Genomic DNA, 19,893 nt, shown 5'->3' on the forward strand with positions numbered 1-19,893 from the left:
ATTTTAATTGGTAAAAACAAATGTTAAATCATAAAAATTAATTAAAATAATAAAAATCTGGTAAACTAAAGGGAACTTAAAGGAAAATAATCGTAATTGATTAATTAATTAACAAAATCTTGAACTTACCATTAAAAAACACCACACGGTTCACACTTCACACCAAACTCCTTTTAAAACATCACCTTCACCATTACAGTCTCCCATTTTTACTTCCTTCTCGCTCTTTCCCCTTTTCCACCGTTTTTCTCTCTCATCGACGCCATTGTTACAGTCAAGATACCATTTCAAGCATCAACACCTATTTTGTAACAGTACTTCTGCATTCTCCTATTTCTTCTTCAAAATCATAATTATTATCATCATTTATTGCAATTATTAATTGTTTACTAAAACTGATCTTACCACCATTGTCACGCATTTCAATTTTAGATCATCCATTATTATTTTTATTATTCTTTCCATTATTGTACGATCTCTTTCTCTATTTAATGTTTTTGAAAATTTAATTACTTATTCGTACATTCTTTCGTACATTTTATTTTTGATGAAATTTGAAATTCTGAATCTGATTCTGTACTTGATTTGCTATTTTCGATCCAATTTTTTTTAGTATACTTTTCGAAATTTGTACTTTTTTTCGAATATTCTGGTATTGCTTTTTTCCGCGTGATTTTACTTCAATTTTCTTTTTTATAAACTTTAACGGGCTTCAATTAAAGTTATCGTAGTTCTCTTTCTTCCTCAATGATCCCATACTTTTTCGCACTGTCATGAGAAAAAAAAGTGATCATAAATTCATAATTATAATTTATTTGTTGAAATTGCAGGGAGTAAGTTGATCATCACAAGGAAGAAATCATGAGTTCGCAGTTGGAAATTCAACCTCGTGAGCTTAAATTTGTTGGTTAGTTACTTTATCTTTTATTTTACTTTTCAATCAATTGCTCCGTTTTTTTTTTTTTTTTTCAATTATTAGTTGTAAAATTGTGGTAATTATAATCAACAGTAATAAGTTAAGCTAAACTTTGGTACCCAACTTTGAAAAAAGCAATCATACTCAACTTTGATTTTGTCAAAATTAATTAATATTTAATGGATTAATAGAGTACTCAATAATAACAAAGTAAATATGATAACAAATAAAAAAATAATGAATCATGTTAAAATTCTTATTGTTGAACTTGTTAAGCTATGATTGGAAAAAACTAATACTAATTAGAAGTAAAGTTATTATCTATTTCTCTTAAAATAAGCGCATTCATAATTTTATCTTTATTAGTATATATCTCATAGTTGAATATATTAGTTCTACGATATATGGACTGATATATTGAGATTCATACTATGGATTCAAATTATGTGTATTAATTTAATTTTTTGTTTATATATTTATAATATATCAATATTTTAAAACTAGGTTTGAAAAATTAAGACTAGAAAAATCTGATCGGTTTGATCATCTAAAGAAGTGAAAAATTAGAAAAGAAAACTCTTCCATTAAGGAAAAGTTGTGCATGGATCAGAGTAGATAATTAATTTTTTTTGAAGAGATAAACATCAATATTTTGGGTTACATTACTTTTTTACATTTTGAAATAACCCAAATTTAAGTCTATAATTCTTAATTGGTGAATTAGGTGAAGGATTAAAAGGTCACATTCTAGCCGTCATCCCAAAATCGTTTTTCACTCCATCCAAAATTAAATGTTAAATTCAATCAATTGGGTATCATGTTTCCTTACTACCTGTTGGTTTGGTGCATTAGATGTTCTTAATAGTACATTGTAGCTCAAATAAATTCAATTATGAAATATATAGTAATATACAAAAATTATGAATGAATTTATTTTTAGCGAATTAGACAGTGAATTATATATTTGTATACATATTTAAAAAAATTTACTTTCATAGTGAAACATGTTCAACAATAAAAATTTTAGCCTGATTTATAATTAGTTTTTTAATTGGTTATTTAGTTCACTTTTTTATGAATGTAATTTACTTATTATTATTGAGTACTTGATTGGTTAATTTTGGCAAATTAGGTAGTCAAATGCTATTTTATCAAAGTTGAGTATCTCATGGATTAATATTTAAAGTTGGATACTCAATTGATTACTTTTTGTATAGCTTAACTCAATAGTAATAGATATTGAATTGCAAAGTTGCTCGTGAATACTTTTTGGTGTATAGTGTTAGTGTATAGTGTGAGTCACACGGTGGTGGTATACACGTAATTTGATCCTAAGTCAAGTCGGCATGGTACTACCTGGTCCACCTCCATGTTACTTCTGAATTCTGATAAAGAGTTTGGAGTTCTTCATATCCTGGGGCTTTGACATTTACTCATGATTCATGAATACTGAAAATGCTACTTCATATGTATTGATATAATTCTATCTGTTTATCAACTTGAAATTCATAATGCGCGTTTTACTTCTTTTTTTTTGATTAAAAAATTACATTTTGGGCTTGTAGTTGAACTAAACAAACAGAGCAAGTGTACTGTCCGCCTCGTCAACAAAACAGATCAACATCTTGCCTTCAAGGTACAATTTGATTGTTTTAGTTGGGTTTGACTGTGTTTGGTGCCTTTTTATATGAAATTTTGTTACTCTGTTTGTTCAGATTATGATGATTTTTACTTGATTGTTGCAGGTTAAGACTACATCACCCAAGAAATATTGTGTGCGGCCTAATGTTGGTGTTATTCAGCCCAAATCGGTTCATGAATTCGTTGGTATGCCATTATATAGCTTGCTTAATACTACCTAGATTTCCATATCAAAATGAAAAAAATGCTACCTGGATCTCTAAGTTGAATTCAGCTTGGGTTATCATAGGTTGTTTAACTTTGGCTAGTAATTAGCCAAAATTTTATTGAGTTAAATGTGATGATAATAGTACTATTTCCATAATGGCCAACGTAGATATAATTCGCCCATGAAATAAAAAGTGTCCTATCATTTTTTTTTTGTTTCGGGGATTTGGCAATGTTGTGTACCTCTAAGGGATCCAAATATGCTACGTGTGTATACAAATTATTTGTTCCTATGGTAAAGCAGCTGTCACTTAGAGTTGAGAACTTTTGAACTCAGGAAGCAACTGAAGACCGAAGTACTATAAATTGACGAGTCTAGTGTTTATGTTGCCCCATGAGATTTTTTGTGTGCATAACTAAAGTAAGCAACTGGTGCAGGACTGTTTAGTGTAGTTTTGATTATTAAAGTTTCAGGTAAATTACGAGCTTTCTAATACCACGAAAGTGCACTACCAAATAAGTAGATAACTAAAACCTTTTAAAATGAGGGTGCTTAACGTGAATGTTTCATGCATTATTTTCGGTCATCTTTCTTGTGTTACCGGGTGCTGTGAGATTTACATCGTTCAATTTATGATTATTAGGTTTACTAGAGGGAATGGAAGGTTGAATTTTTGGCATTGTATTTACCCTAATTCCATACTTGTGGATGCTTGATGCGTTTGCTAAGCTAGCATCTAGTTGAATTGTGTGTATTTTGTCATAGTGCATCGGCGTCATTCTTTTCTTCTTATTTTCCTAGAATTTATAAAAAATTTCTGTTTTGTTTAGGATCAAATTTAGTATTGAAGAAGTGAATTTTAGTATTTGTAAAGAGAAAGATAAGTCACAAGAGAGTTGGTAATTGATTAATTATCTCTAGCAATATCTTAATGCTCCAAAAACTGTGATTAGCTTTTGATCTTGCGTTATGATCCCATGTTAGTCATTTTCTCACTGTTTTTATAAGTCTCCTTTTGTATTTGGTGCCTCAAGAAGCTAATTCTCTTCTTTTTTTTATGTTGTTCTTTATTTCTTGTTGAAGTACACTTATGTTCAAAATCAGTATTTGTGCATGCACAGTTAATAGCTAAAGACAGCTTAGTTAGGCCTCCTGCTTTAGCACTTAGTGTCAATGAAACAAAAGATAACTGGATTACTTGCATGATGGTTTCTTCTATTAGATCAGGGGAGCGTAGCCAGTAGGATTTATGACATCTTCTTTGTCCCTTCTCACTTGGTTACATTTCTCTCTCATATCATATTAGTTGCTAAAGTTACTGTCGGTCTTGGTTCTTTTTGTTGATGCAGTTATCATGCAAGCTATAAAAACAGCTTCAGTTGAGCTGGCATGCAAAGACAAGTTCCTGGTTCAAAGCACAATTGTTCCCGATGGAACATTGGAAGAGGATATTACATCTGAAATGGTATTCATCATTTGTTGACACTAAATTTATACGTTGATGTCTACTAATTGCTGTGGCTATTGTTTTCCTTGTAGTTCTCTAAAGATGGTGTGAAATTTGTTGAAGACATTAAAATGAGGGTGAACCTCGTTTTCAAAGCACCCCATTCCCCAGAGTCAACCACCAACGAAATACTGAAGCAGGTAACTACCAGACACTAATACAATTAGAGTAAGATATATATTATTGTGTATAGTATCCAATATCCAATTGCATTGTGTGCAGCAAAATAATAGTATCTTTCGGTCTTGTATCCTTGTTTGCAGTCTTGCTCATGCATTGAAATTGAGGCCCCCACATATTGGGTTTGATACTAATTTAGATGGTTTTTTTTTTCTTTTTTTCTTTTTTTTTTTTGAAACTTCAGCTTGCTTTTTATTCAAGTTATGTCCGTTTCTGATTTATCAAAAATAGCAAACTATGTACTTATGTGGCAATGGGGCAAAGTAATAATGTTTAAGTTTGTGTCACATTTTCTGTTTCTAATAAGATAAACTAATTGTTGATATCTTATATTTTTTCACTGATCAAAAAAGCATCTTATATTTATTTTTAAATTCTATAGGCTGATGCAAATGTTGAGTCACAAGTTATAAATGATGACTCTAAGCCAGTGAAGGATGCAGATGTTACTCCTACTCAAGATGTAAAATCAGAAAAAACTAAGCTGATGAAAATTGAACCGATCGATGCTGTTGTTTCAAGTGTGCAGAAAGATGTGGAGACTGAAGTTACTAAAGATGTAGAACCAATGACAAGAATCAATGAGGAATCAAAAGTAATCGAATCAAGAATGTCAACGGATGATGAGGAACAAAGATTATTTAGGGATGTTGAAGAAATGAAATCCAAATTGCATGAACTTGAGTCAAAGCTAAGCAAGGTCAGTCAATATATAGATCGATGATGTTATGCTTTCCTTCCATTTTTCCTCTTTGTTTGTCCCCGCCACCCTTGTGTTGCTCTTTTCTTGTTAGCTTTGTGCTTACACTTTAGCTTCTTTAAGGTTAAGAGTCCTTGCGGAGGGAAGAAGAGGCTAGAGAGTTTGTAAAAGAGGAAGATTTAAGTAATTGGAAGATTGTGTTGTAATACAATGATGAGTGCAAGATCTCTTTATATAGGGGTTTGAAGTGGCCTACTAATAATGGTGATCTTTGAAGAGTCACAACCTTTGGTCTTTCACATACACATAATAACTCTTAACTCTTTCTTCTATGAATCTAGACTTATACATGTACTTTATTAATAAAAGCATACTAAGAGTCTTCAACCATGCTAAAGGTTTCTAGACCATACTTAAAAGTCTCACTAACTAACACTTTACCTTGAGACTTTTGGTCTTCATTCCATGTAAGCCTCTAAGCTTCTCGAATCTTCCCTTTAGATTCGCTTTAGTGAAAATTTTAGCTAACCGATCTTTTCCATCAATGTCAACTAACTTGACTTCACCATTATTCTGAGCTTTAGACCAAAGATAGGATTCTTAGAAATTGCTATCGCAAAAACACTATCACAATGGATACCTGTAGCTCCTCCTTGAGCTTCACTAATATTTGACATTATCTCTCTTAGCTAAATTGCTTGGTATTCTGCTTCTGCTATAGATTGGACTATTGTATCTTGCTTCTAAGATGACTAAGAAAATACTCCATTTCCTAGTGTAAAAGTTTAGCCAGACGTGCTCTTCATATCATTAAGAGATCCTGCTCAATCAATATATCAATATATGTGAAACCAACTACTCTTGGGCTAGTAGTCATGGTCTAAAACTGAATATCATGGCCTAATGTTCACCTCACATATCTTAGAAGTCTCTTTGCTGCTCTCAGATGAATTTGTCTAGGACTTTGCATAAATCTTAATATGCAACTTGTTGGTTGGTTGTTGCAGTAAGATAAAGTAAGCTACCTATCATGCTTCATGATTCTTTAATCTGCTTTCTCCTTTCCGTCGTTCTTTCACAACTTTCATTTACTAGAGTGTAGTTGTGACATGATTGCAATTTTCTAGCATAAACTTCCATTTTAGACCTTCTGGCTTCTGTGTATTTCTTTTGGCGAATGAAAATTTCCTCTAACTTTGATCAACTTCAATTCTGAGAAAATAATTGAGGGGTCTAAGATTTGTGATCTCAAATTCTTGAATCATTTTCTTCTCGAATTCCAAAATCAATTCCTAGTTATCCTTATGATGATTAGTCGTCTACATGCAAGGAAAGAATTAGCATATCTCCATTTGTACGAGTCTTCATATATAGTCATCTACAATGATATTTCTGGCAGCTAAATTACAATGATGATCCCTCCTGTCACCTCTGTAATAGATTTTTAAATGCGTTACTCTACGTTTTTAGAGGGTTTTAGTTTTCCTCTTGGTTTAAACAAAGTCTGTGACATATTTAATATGATTGCATAACCCTTTTTATGACTTTCCTGTGTTATCAGTCAACTAAAGCCATAGTCCCAAATGATTGGGGTCGGCTACAAAACCATTAAAAAAATTTCAATGATCGTCCAAAGTCTTAACCCTATGCTTTCAATATTTTCTATAATTGACGTTGGACAATAACCATACTTTTCCTGCAGGCCGAAATGACCATTTCAAATTTGACGGAAGACAGGAGGCAAGTCATTCAAGAAAGGGAGTCACTGAAACAAGAAATGGTAGTCTTAAACCCATTTTCTTTCTCTATGTTCTAATCTAATTATCAGAACTTCCATTCTAATGTCATAAAAGTATTTTAATGCAACGGACTTGAGGATCATGGGTAACTTAATGGTCGATAACTTTCCCATTTAACTCTTGCCACTCTTGCAACGGGTTTGATTTTCACTGCCTACTTCCCTTTTCCCCTTGCCTTTAGGGATTCTCTAACCTGCTAAAAATTGCAACAGACTTCTGATATAGATCTAGAAATTTAAGCAGTTCACTGTATCCTGACTAAAGAATTTTACAATTTCAAACCTTTACTATTGAAAAAAGCTTCCGCAGAAAGAATGCATTGCAATGTCATGATTTTTTTTAGTTCAACTCCCACTTTTCCATCCCTAGGATATGGAGTAGTATAGTTTGAGATACGGAGTATTATTCACATGCTTTAATGCTGATGATCTTTTCAGTGTTTGTTTCGTTGCTAATATATGTACATTCTTCTGTTTGTAAAATTGAATTTTAGGATTTTCTAAGAACGAGAAAAGTAGAAAGAAGAGTACAGGATGGATTTCCCCTTCTGTTTGTCTGCATGGTAGCCCTCTTCAGTCTCATTGCTGGATATGGCTTTCATCCGTGAGAAATCAGTGTTGAGTGTCAATCCGCACTCTTAGCCCCTTCGAATAAAAAGAAGGTATCCCTTGTCCGCGTAATTTGCAGAGCCAGGTTAAGCTGGGATAGTAGTTTTGGGAACCAGGAGGTATTGTGCATATGTTAGATTTTGAGGTGTTTTTATAATATATCTGTACATGACCATACAAATCCTCCCTCTTTTATATTACTCCTCGAGTGAACGAGAGTAACTCAGAATACTCGATAGTATATGAGTCACAATCGTTTTGTTGTGTGTTGATAGTTATATAGATATAGTATGTTTTAGCCTCTTCTTTGTACTACTGTATCAGATTATTGCAAGTGTTTGTGTGGATAATTATAGAGATATAGCATTCCAGTTGTGGCCAAATATCTTAGTTGAAAGGGAGATACAGGAGTGCTGATCGGATTCATTAACTTGCGGGCTACTTGTGATCGATCGACTTGTTTAATGCCTTGTTTGAATTACTTGGCTCGAGTTCATGATCAATTTGAGACCTTAATGTGTCGAGTTGAGTTAGCTCCGACATAACTCAGATTATCTCATGAACTGCTTCATAAAGTTATATTACATTTTTTTACATGTTGAGCAAGCTCCGACATAACTCAGATTAGCACATGTAGCAAGAGTCCTTTTGAGTTTGCTACGTAATGCAAATCGAAATGAGAGCTTTTTACATGTTGTGTAACAAATTCTTAGGAACAGATGGTGTTAATGACACAAAAGAGCTTCCAACTTTGAGAAGACGAGCATCATTCACAGAGCACCATCTGAACCAGAAAACTGAGCTTGAAACAGATCATTGGGCTAGCATAAACTACACTTGAGACTCGAGCCTTTGAGAAAATTATTAACATAAACACACACCACAGCTAATTTTACAGCAACATATCCTGTTGAAGTTTATTCTACACCAATCATCTGCTTGAAAGCAAAAAACGATTTATCGGGGCAAAAACCTAACGCGATTATTGGACTACAAAACATGCTAGAGCATTCTAATTACAACCAGATGAAAGAATACGTCGAATCAACATATATCGGTGATAAACATCGACTATCTAATCCGCGGTGTAACTGTAGACTACCATCTATACACAAAAGTATAGTGCAACTCGCTTAACACCTACATTTTTCTTGGTCCGGCCAATCTCAACATTGTAAACTGCCTGTTGGCTATAGTACTTTTCACAACAATTGCCTCGTTTTCTATCTCCTATGTTCTCTCTGGCAAATTATTCGTGCTTTGTTCGGTGGGGGAGCCTGGGACGTAAGGTACAAAACCTCGGCCACCAAATACTGGGCGCATAATAGCATCATCGAATTTGCGCCAGTAATAGTGGACAGTGTGAGTAGGTGAATTTAGAAGCATTCGCAGGCTACCAGGTCGAGGAATATTCCGTTCAGTTGCATCATCATGGTTGCCTACATCAAGGTCAGAAACAGGTTGACCGTCAAGAAGTGGCAACGTATATGATTTGGGGCTCCCTAGATCGGATATAGTGCTGGCACTAGTAAAATGCTTTGATTGAGGCAGCAAAAGTAATATAAGTGGCTTCGTCAGTAACCCGAACACCTGCATAAATAACAATAATCAACTCTTACCGACATGGATATTGAATCGGACCTTATAAGCATTTTGGTGGAGAGTGGGGGGAAAATGTGTGCAAGGATTAGCAACTAACGAAGGAGCAAACGCGCAAAATGTTGGAATTGTAACTTACTATTGTACTGAAAAGGACAACAGTTATGGTGCTCGTAATCATGATTGCATTTCCCCTTAGCTGTGTATAACCCTCCCTCGTAAACTGCACATAACCACCCATTAGCAAAGAATTAATAACAAAAAGCTCTTAAAAAACAGATGATGGCCTAGACGTCGATCACGAACACTTCAACAAACCGATGGATAAATTAGCAATGGAAGAGATTCAATAGCGCACCTGATTATAAGCAAGTGCCATGGAGACAGCACCTCTCATGAGTCCAGCCCACCATATGACAATCTAAAATTCAAGAACTATTGTCACCTCCATATCAACTGATTTAAGGAAGAATACATTCGAATGTGCAAGATAAGCACGTACCTGCTGGTTGAAGGTGACCTTTTCGCTTGAAGATTTCTTGACGAAGTTCATTAATAAGGATATGGGGAAAACAAAAGCTGCTCGTCCAGCCATCACTAGACCCAGCAATATAGAACTCACTGCGACAGAAGTTCCAGGACTGCCAAGGACATCAAGGAAAACGAAAGAAAAAGACGTGACTACATGTGTAAGATTTTTCGATACGAAAATATAATATTCATCTCAACAGATCTAGAGACGGGCATTTATGAATCGAAAAATACATAAGCAAAGTTCTTTACGATCTCATCATACCTATCACTCACAAATCGCCACTTCTCAATGTCTAATGCGTCCATACCCACATATAAAAAGAGGAAAATCTCCGCAACAAAAGACAGTGTTGCAAAAGCATGCCTGTTACATAAACGATGAGATCAAAGATTAGGATAACGTGAAACTATATGCAAAGTTTGAAATATTTCACGAAGATAAGCCACAGTACTTGGTGGTCACTCTCGAGCTCTCGGTCACATTGTGCCATGTATAATGGGACATGACAATCCCACAGAAGAATACCGTAAGAATTCCACTCAGATAGAAGAGCTGCAGCAAGCGAAAAAATTTATCAGCACTTGATAAGACTGATAAATACAAAGCACGAGTATCCGTCTGGAACAAGACGAGTATGAAAAGGGTAAACAAAAATAGGAACCATAGAAGCTTACTTCGGCAAGCATGTACGAGAGATAAGCCATAAGCATCATTAAAGCAACCTCCCGATCAGTGGAATGTCTGCAATGTTGCAAGAATTTTGTTAGAACAAATCGTTTTCAAATTATGTAATTGATCGGTTGATCCCCTCATGAATACCTAGGGTGTATTGAAGGAGAAGAGGTATCGCATTAACATTACATTTACATAGGAGAGTAACATCGAACACTATTGAACTGTGCACATGCAAGAGAAAAGTGGAGGATGAGGTATTGTGTGCCGTATGGAGCTTAGGTTTAAGATGTGTGAGGGCCGAGGCAGGTCAACTAGTGTACCTCAGGCACACAAAGCGCCAAATTAAGGTACTACGGATCTAATCTTAGATATTCGAGAATCAAAATTCAAATGGGTCTGAAATGATCGCTGCGTAGCATAATCGAACCCTGAAAACACCTTTTCAAGTACAAGAGGCAAACTTTGTAGTGAAAGAATATTTTATTTTATCCTCATATACTTTATCTAACAAGTGTATAACAAGGGTAAGGTTGCGTACACCCAATCCTCCACATCGCACCTTAGGTGGGAGCCACTTAATGGCATTGGGGCAAAGAAATGCTGTTGTATTCTCATATCCTATATTGTATGGAATTTATGGTATCGATGATGATAAAAAAAAAAAAAGAATTTTCCATTCCGCTACACAAGGAGAAAGTCAATGAAATTTATCGACACTTGGAGAATTGTAATTATTAAACAAAAAAATACCTTCCGAAGTACAACTTTTTGATAATGTAAGCACTCACCAAGCCAGTCTGCAAATAAAAACGGACATTGTATTTCATAACAAGTTAGTCCAAACGTCCAAATCAATAAGCTAGAGAGAAATAGAATGATGCAAAGGAGATAAGAATAAGCATTACCATCGCACCAAGTACAGTGCTCGTGAAAAATAAATATAAAAAATTGCCAATAAACTTGAACGCAATTCTGTGATCAATAGTTGTAAGGTCGAAGCTCTGAATTGCATTAAAAAGCACCACGGATGTGGCATCATTCACGACACCCTCACCAAACACGAGACTGTAGAGCAAAGGGGTCTCGTCCTGATTAAGCACCTGCTCCATGAAAAACATCTATTAATTCCCGTACTAATATCCATCAGTTTGAATGCAGAGCGATCCTCTATCCCATATTGTAATTCATCTTGTGTCTAATTATTAGCAGCATCATCCACATTAACCAACAAAATGTATTATTTGTTTCAAATTAATGACAAGTAGAGGTTGTTCAAGATAGACCGGATGACCTGAAATTTACCCGACCTTGTAAATGAACCCGATTTGACCCGACTTCAAAAATTATTTACAATTTTGTAAAAAAAAAAGAACACAAAACCCGATTTCAAACCGACCCGAAACACCTAACCCGAAATCAACCTGATTACCCAAATGAACACCTCTAATGACAAGCAAAATCACAAGAATTTTGGACACAAGAGGGAATGTAAAAGGGGCGTAAAATCGTGATTCTTTGACAGCTCTTTACCTGTAATGTGCAAACAGAATCCGTAGCAGCAAATATCGCACCAATAGCTGAAAGTGTGGAGCATAACATGAACATGTCGAACATATTCAAACAAAAAAAAGATAACAGAAGGCGAGGAATATTATGATACAAAACAATTATATACCAAGATAGTCTGCCAAATCTAGAGAACCGATATCCATGTTCTTAAAGAATGTCATTGCTCCTGCATTATGAAACAGATATCAACATTTAAATCCAGTAACATTAGTAAAACAATTAACAAGTTCAACCAACGATCGAGATGGAGGAATGTTATCAACAATAACATATGATTGAGACTCATATGGTTTATCAACAATAAAATTCGCAAACTGTTATCATTCCATTTTTCGATTGTCCACCAAGAACATTCTATGTTACTTGGACTGAACAAAGATCAGACGTGTGTGTCATGTCCGGCTTCATATTTTTCATTTCAAATGAAGCATCAAGTTACTAGTGTCATTAATCATACTAGTATCACATTATTCACTAATGGACTTGCGAATGCAATCGAAAAAAGTGAATTATTGTCAGTTTTAGACTATTTTGAACCATTTTGAACGAATCGTGAATTCAAAAGTTGAACTAACTAGCAGAAGAACATAGACGCCATATTCCAAGGCCCTATACAATATCTTTTTGAGTTAACAATTCCATACTAAGAAGATGATTTGAAATTCAAATGAATGCCAGAAAGAGAAACAGTGGCAGATCTTTACGGCCAGCCGGGGCCAGCCCCCTTTAAGTTATTTTTTATTATTTAAAATTCTTATTCGGCTCCCCTAAATTTTCTAATTATTCAACTTTTGCATTAAGTTAGTCACTTCGAAAAAATTGCTCTCAAGATCCGCCACGAAGGCGGATCAAGGGTGACAGCAGCATGTGATAAACCACAAAGTGTACTCGAGTTCGAAACGAAAATATTTCCATGATCCCTAATGTCCATCTTCCTTTGTCCTGCTCTGTATCTTGGGGCTGGGTGTGAACACCTCCAAAACCACTAATATAAAGAGACAGGGGAAAATGGTAAACAGAGATATGTAAGTATCAGTGGGCCCGGAAAGCATCTTCTAGGAAGGATCCCTATGGGTCCCTCATCATGTGCTGATAGTTGTACAACAACTCAGCAAGGGCCATAACCAAACAAGCACCAAGGAGACAAAAAACTGGAAAACAGTTCATAAGCACAGAAAGGAACTTATAGAAGTACTTAGGTACTAGTACACCCGCTATTTTATGTATCCTCATTCCTCACATCCTTCTCGCTAGAGGAGTTCAAAACAAATCCGACGATCCGATATTTACCCGACCTTATAGTCAAACCCGACTTGATCCAACGTTCTTATGAATTTAAAATTATGTAAAAATCAATGTGGCCAAAAACCCAATTTCAAACCGACTCGAAACATGTGACCCGAAATCGACCTGATGACCCCAATGAAAACCTCTACTTCTTGCTATATAACATTTAAGAGGTTGAATATGTATCCAATTTAGGTAGGATGTAAAGAGGACCAAATTTCAGTAGCCTTAACCTAAAGTAATCAAAAATTATTAAAGCAACCCCATTTATAATTGTTTTGATCGTGAAACGAGAAAGATCATAGAAGAACAGAGAAACCAGCTAGTATAACAAGTCAAAGACGGAAACAAAATGGTATCATACCTATGAATTAATAAGATTATGAGATAATTTTTTGAGAAAATCATCTCATGATTTAATTATACTTTGTTTCACGAGTCGCGGAAATTTCGTGGGAATTTCCACGAAAGTTCCTAAATTATACCAATATTTTAAAAAATTACCAAAATTCCTAAAAAAAAACAAATTGATACTCATGGTGTTATAATTCATAAAGGGTGAACCAAAAAATCATCGGAAGTACATTTTTGTGATCAATTAAGTAATGAATGGTGATGCTCATGGATGCTGCCAAACAGACAAAGAACTTCTCTTGTTAGATAATGATAACATTAACAACAAATAAAAATAGTGGTAGTATTGTAGCGAAAAAAGGAGAACATAATAAGAAGTAATCAAGAAATTTCTTATATAAAAGTTAGCGGTTATGAGAAGGTTTAAGTTTGTCGAAAGTACACAAAGAACTTTTTTGGCCCGGACTTATTGCCACTTTTTTTGTTGCGGACTTGTTGCAAATGGGCTTTGCAGAGAGAATAAGTGAAGTGAAATGCATACATATAGCATTGTCGTTATGCACTCCCAAGTCCTATCTCCTATATGGTTAGAGCTTACTATTATGGCAATCTACACATCTTCTTAGGCAAGGGCCAAATGTTCATGACTCGGTTTGGGAACGCATAGTTCACTTTTCGATGTGTGCGAAAAGAAGTATGATAAATCTAGTCTAGAAAACTGCGGTGTGGGAAATGAACTTACTATTAAATGAAATCAAAGTGATTTTCATTACCTAAAGATATGATGGTGAATGATACCAATGTTCCAACGGCTCCAAACATTATGATAGTAATGAAGTTCCGGAAGAATTGCTTCTTTTTCACTTGAAAACTGGATTAGAATACGAAGCGAATCATATCAGCACCAACAATTCAAACCGAAAAACTTGTCATAAATCAATAAGTTACACATGATATTGAATGAGAAACCAACACACCCCGCATTAAATATAATCGGCGGAAGCAGATATATGAAGAAAAGATCTTCACTGAACACCAACAAATGTGAACTTTTCCCTCCGCTAATCATCAGAATCACAACTCCAGTGGCTAATCCCTACAAGTTAAAACGCGACATCAAACAAATAAAGATTTTTAACCAAACAACAAACCTCGCTGATTAGAAGCGTACTCGAATCAACCAAATAAAGAGCAACGGACTTACTATAATTAAAGCGGTAATGGACTCGTTCATCCAGCGATTCTCCTCGAGGAGATGGCCAATTACGATACAACCACACAGAAGTGCCACGAACATATTCATCGAGACCACAGAAGCGTGATCAGAAGTGGTAAGTGCATCCATTTTGCTAAATAGAGAGCTTAACTGAAGCATCATGGTCTAACTACTTTGTACAACCACACGCAAACGACCACAACAAAGATATACACTAATACGAGTATATATGTAGACAATGTTTTATGTACGCATAATCCTTTGTTACCTTCCAAATACAAATTCCGAAGCTTATTGATCTTTGCAAAATCTATGCCTCCTTGCTGTCCATGTCAAGAACCTCAGAAACTCGCACCATACAAAATCTGCAAACAACACACTGATTACTGAACCGTCGATCATATAAGCAAGAAACAGAACTTACTTGTACTGCTTCATATCAAAAATAACACTTATATAGTTCAATCTTGCACATGTTCAAATCTCAAAATTCATGTGCTTGAACTAGAGGTGTTTAAAACAGATCCGATGACCCGATATTCACCGACCTTGTAACCAAATCCGATTTGACCCGACTTAAAAACGGATTTACAATTATGTAAAAACTAATGTGGATACAAAACCCGATTTTGAATCAAACCAAAACATCTGACCCAAAATCAACCCAATGACCCAAATGAACACCTCTAGCTTGAACTATCAAAATAACCAAATAAACAAAGTAGCACATGTATTTCACTTAGTATCTGTCCTCCATATACCCAATATGTTTCATACTAGAGACAATACATGTTCTCCTTACTTATCTTTACCCTATCCCAACTCGGTAAAACATTTTCATTATCCCAATGTCATTATGTGGCTCCATATAGGCGGGGATAGGGGCAAATATACACAATTATACCCTTGTTAGTGATAACAAAGAGCTTTTTCCGATTGACCCTAGCAAACATCCCAACTTGAATCAACCTAGAACATAACTAAACTAACCCCTTTTATTGATCAATTGAGAACAATGAAGCTATCTCAATTCTTCTCATTCCATATGCTTAAATTTTGGACACTTAGATGCATTAACTTACCCCAAATTTCACAATCACAGATTTCAAATACACTAAACCAAATATAGTAAGCAATTAAGAGATAAGACAAATAATGGTATAGCACTAGTTAATCTTCTTCATATGCTTAAAATATCAGAAATCAAGATTCTTGAATTGAAAAAAAAGAAAAAACATTCAATATAATCACAAACATTAACTACAAATTAAACAACCCAATATGGTAATCAATCAACAGATTAACTCATGCAATTAAATTTCAAACTATGATTGCAAACAAAAAAAAAATATCTTTTTTAATTAAATACAATAAAAACATTATTCCCTGAAAACATTTCCAATTATGGTTTATTTTATTGACATCTCAAGTTTTAGAGAAATAGATAATCATGGGTTTGCCAAGCATTGAAGTGCCTAGCCCTATCATAAATTATAAATTATACTAAATTTCTTAATAAAAATTGTAAAATAATATTGGATATCTAAATAGAAAAAATGTCATGACCCTCCATTTTCTTTGTCTAAATATTATATTATTACCCCAAAATCAAAATAAATAAACACTAGCAATGAATAATTAAAGAAAATTCAACCAATATTATAAGAAAAACAAACATACCAATGCATTTCCAAGACAATGAACGAAGGAGACATTAGAAGTAAGCAACTTCAAGAATCAACTCCAAAAACACCCAAAATTCATAAAATTCAAGGAATCCAAAAACAAAATTAACCCTTTTTATAAAATCAAATTTAAAAAAGAACCCAAGTTGTAGTTTCAGGTGGGCAAGAAAAGACAAAAAGAAAATGAAAATAATATATATAATAATAAAATAAATATACGAAAGAAATGATAGCTAAAAGAAGTAGAAAAAAATCTGGAATAAAGGAAGAAACTTTATGGAAGATGAAAGAAATGGGGATGAGAGGAAAGAAGCGTGTTGCGCGGGGAATCACATTCACACAGATGGATTGATAGTAGATGTTTTTGTTGTAAGATTGTTTTAAGGTAAAATCCAAATTGTAATCTATGGAGTATATACCATCAAACAAAGAAAACAATACAGGTAGTTTACTACTTGTGATTCCCCTCTTTTTTTCTTTTTTTTTTTATCGTCTATGAACATTGGATCTCGATCTACTTATCATATTATCACATGTCTTTGACCATAATTCATTTCATGAAATGATCGTGTCATTGACTCACATACAAGTCTTACATCGAGCTTATTAAAATTTAATGTTTATTTATCATATTTTTACTTTTTATTTACATTAATTTTAATACTTATAGTATATCTAATGTCTATTTATAATATTTTTATATCTACTTACAGATATATTATATTAAGTGATTACTTACAGTATCTTTAATACCTACTTACATCATCTTTAATGTCTACATATAATATCCTTAATGCCTACTGAATAACTTACTCTATATTTTCCTTTATGGTCTGACACAATTAAAAATGGTCTCTCAAAGAGACTGTCTCTTAAAAAATTTGTGTTTCATGAAATTTGTCTCACCTTTTGTACGTATCTTTGGTCATCACCAAATGACTATTGCGCAAATTTGATTGAGCATATGAACTAACTATGTTAGGCAATAACAATTGGTCGCATAATCACCCTGTGGATCCATTCATGTAGACATACTCTGATATTCACCAAGCATTTTCGGGCTTGGGTCTCCAAATTTATAGATAATGAGTGTTTGACTTGCATACACACTGATGAGGTTCACGCTTTTCTAAAATCATATAATATTAAGAGGATCATCTTCCAAATATTAAATGTAAGACCACAACTCATTATTTTTTTAGTGATGTTAGATCTTTTTTACATACTATATTCTCTTGTTTTTATAAAAAGGAAAATATATATTTTGAAATAAAATAAAAAAAGAAATTGAATTATTCGGATGATATTAAAAATTTAAAATATACGTCAAAAATGAAAATTTAAAAAATAGTCGATTTATTTGCAAAATAAAATAGACAATCAAATATTAAAAGAAAAATGTTAAATGGGAAGAATAGGAGAGTATTGTCTTTACGATGATCTGTCGTTTTATGATTAAATGTAAAATTATGTGAACTTTATAAAATGATTTGACTATTTTGGAAATTATTATGATTATCTTTTTATCACACTTGTCTTAAAGTAGGATGGTTGATTGTTTTGGTCGATGAATTGCCTGGTCCGGAATGGATGTGGTCTCCGTGTCAACGTATCATTTAATTTGCACCTTTTTTTTAATAGACGTATAATTTATAACTAATCTGTTAAGGATAGTTAAAATAAAGTTAATAAAATCAATGATAAATGTAATTTTAGTTGATAAACGAATAAAATTGTAGAAATCATTATAAAAAGAGAAAATGTATAAAATAAATAAGACGATCAAAAACAGAAAGTATATCCAAATTAAACAGGGCATATGAAGCATATTAGAGAAGATGAGGTGTTAGTTTTGCAAATATTTCAGAAAATACAAGTTGGTATGTATAAAATAAAGTTAAAAAATTTTAAATTTTATACAACTCAAACAAATCGATAGACATGATTTATGTTTTTTTAAATTTGCTATATTTTATATTTTTTGTTGTGTTTGGTGAATTTGATACAAATTTAGCAGACACATGATAAAGTTTCAAATGAAATAATGATTAAATACTTTGACTTAACTTTTGTTTTTGTTATTCTTTTAGATGTATAGGTGAAAAATACTTTAAATTTGTGACATTATTTCAAATTAAATCATATTAGTATATGTAAACATAAGTTATTTGATGAAAAATCATAAATAAGTTGAAATATATTTTGCAAATGAAAACTCTAATAATAATAAAATTAATATCAAATATAATACAGGCACAAGTTCCATCAAATTAAGATTATTAAAAACCATAATTTTTTATGAAAATACCTAAAACCAAAAAAATCAAGTAATTAACAACTAACGAGTTGATTAAGTAATTAAGCATAATTAAAAATATAATTAATTATAAATTCAATTAACAAATTGAACATAGCTAAAAATATTATGAAACAAAACAACCACCACCCTTGGCCACCCACGTCCCCCACCACAGCCAAAACAATCCATAACATCCACCAAAACAACCTCTAAACCCCTCTAAAACCACCTGTATGACCACTCACAATTTGTGAGTGATCATTGAGATTGTTTCAGTATGTGTTGGGATGAGTTATCCCACATCGATAAATTGAAAATGGTGTGCACGCTTTATAAGCTATTAGAGACCTTCTTCCCATTGCCATATGGTTTTGGGATGGTATATACCTCCTTGGCTTATGAAGTGTGTGCACCTCTCGTTCCCCCGTTAATATGTTAAGTCCAGCCTAATTTAACAATATAGTATTTCAATTTTTGTATACAAAATTTTAATTGAGTATCTTAAAAGAAAAATGATTAAAATATCGATATTATTTAGGATAAATGAGAATATAGAGATTTATAAAAGCCATTTAACTAAAAAAATAGTATGGAATTGAATTTTCTAACATTTATATTTAATATCAATAACCAAAGTATATAAAATTAAGGGTGATTCATAGAATATCTATACAAGTTTGAATTGATGTTTGCTTGACTTTAAGTGTAAAAAAGGCATTCTTTAAAAAAAATAGAATTGTAAAAAAAACAGTTGGTATTTGCTAAATTTGCTTTAAAGATGAATAGTTCTAATAAATCTAATATAACGACTATTTTAAAACGGAGGAAGTACTTACGACCGATCAAACAAACCAACTATCACATTCAATAACCATAAACTAAATTTGCTAACAATACACTATGAGTATTATTATTCATCGCCACCCCTTTTCATTTTATCACCACCCCTACCTTAATGAAATGACAAAAATGCCCCTGAACTTTAAATTTGTTTAACACAATTAAATCTCACTTAATAACACTATTATCACTTTAAAAACATTAAATCAAAAGTTAAAATCTAATCCCGAACATTTTAATCACGACCCTATATATATTGAATTTCCAGTAGCGCC

At 33.2% G+C, this 19,893-nt stretch overlaps 2 protein-coding genes across 3 annotated transcripts; one reads left to right on the forward strand and one right to left on the reverse strand.

Annotated features, from left to right (window-relative positions):
• The first annotated feature begins 160 nt into the window (after window positions 1-160).
• On the forward strand, window positions 161-7,909 carry LOC130797214 (vesicle-associated protein 2-2-like). 2 transcript variants are annotated; one of them, XM_057659710.1, is made up of 9 exons: window positions 161-314; window positions 831-907; window positions 2,482-2,552; window positions 2,662-2,743; window positions 4,115-4,230; window positions 4,305-4,412; window positions 4,835-5,152; window positions 6,855-6,932; window positions 7,445-7,909. In XM_057659710.1, the coding sequence occupies exons 2-9, from the start codon at window positions 862-864 to the stop codon at window positions 7,556-7,558; spliced, it is 933 nt and encodes a 310-aa protein (XP_057515693.1). In that variant the 5' UTR covers window positions 161-314; window positions 831-861; the 3' UTR covers window positions 7,559-7,909. The 2 variants fall into 2 exon arrangements, with proteins under 2 accessions (XP_057515693.1, XP_057515694.1); XM_057659711.1 differs by having other exon boundaries at window positions 161-308.
• Window positions 7,910-8,388: 479 nt separating this feature from the next.
• On the reverse strand, window positions 8,389-16,960 carry LOC130797213 (sodium/hydrogen exchanger 2-like). Its single transcript, XM_057659709.1, has 15 exons — window positions 16,475-16,960; window positions 14,783-15,159; window positions 14,556-14,674; window positions 14,352-14,449; window positions 12,044-12,103; window positions 11,899-11,945; window positions 11,274-11,468; window positions 11,119-11,165; window positions 10,368-10,434; window positions 10,145-10,245; window positions 9,955-10,056; window positions 9,661-9,799; window positions 9,517-9,579; window positions 9,298-9,381; window positions 8,389-9,149 (listed from the first exon to the last, which is right to left on the reverse strand). Exons 2-15 carry the CDS (start codon window positions 14,954-14,956, stop codon window positions 8,790-8,792), a joined length of 1,656 nt encoding a protein of 551 aa, XP_057515692.1. The 5' UTR covers window positions 14,957-15,159; window positions 16,475-16,960; the 3' UTR covers window positions 8,389-8,789.
• Between the last annotated feature and the right edge of the window lie 2,933 nt (window positions 16,961-19,893).

This window comes from Amaranthus tricolor, chromosome 12 (assembly GCF_026212465.1).
Source record: "Amaranthus tricolor cultivar Red isolate AtriRed21 chromosome 12, ASM2621246v1, whole genome shotgun sequence".
Lineage (NCBI taxonomy): Eukaryota > Viridiplantae > Streptophyta > Magnoliopsida > Caryophyllales > Amaranthaceae > Amaranthus > Amaranthus tricolor.

Coding starts and splice junctions, on each gene's coding strand:
- LOC130797213 (XM_057659709.1), bottom strand. CDS start 14,956: ATGATGCTTCAGTTAAGCTCTCTATTTAGCAAAATGGATGCACTTACC. Junction 11,946..12,043: donor AGATTTGGCAGACTATCTTG/GTATATAATTGT, acceptor CCACACTTTCAG/CTATTGGTGCGATATTTGCT. Junction 9,382..9,516: donor TGGCACTTGCTTATAATCAG/GTGCGCTATTGA, acceptor GGTTATGTGCAG/TTTACGAGGGAGGGTTATAC.
- LOC130797214 (XM_057659710.1), top strand. CDS start 862: ATGAGTTCGCAGTTGGAAATTCAACCTCGTGAGCTTAAATTTGTTG. Junction 4,231..4,304: donor AGGATATTACATCTGAAATG/GTATTCATCATT, acceptor TTTTCCTTGTAG/TTCTCTAAAGATGGTGTGAA. Junction 5,153..6,854: donor TTGAGTCAAAGCTAAGCAAG/GTCAGTCAATAT, acceptor CTTTTCCTGCAG/GCCGAAATGACCATTTCAAA.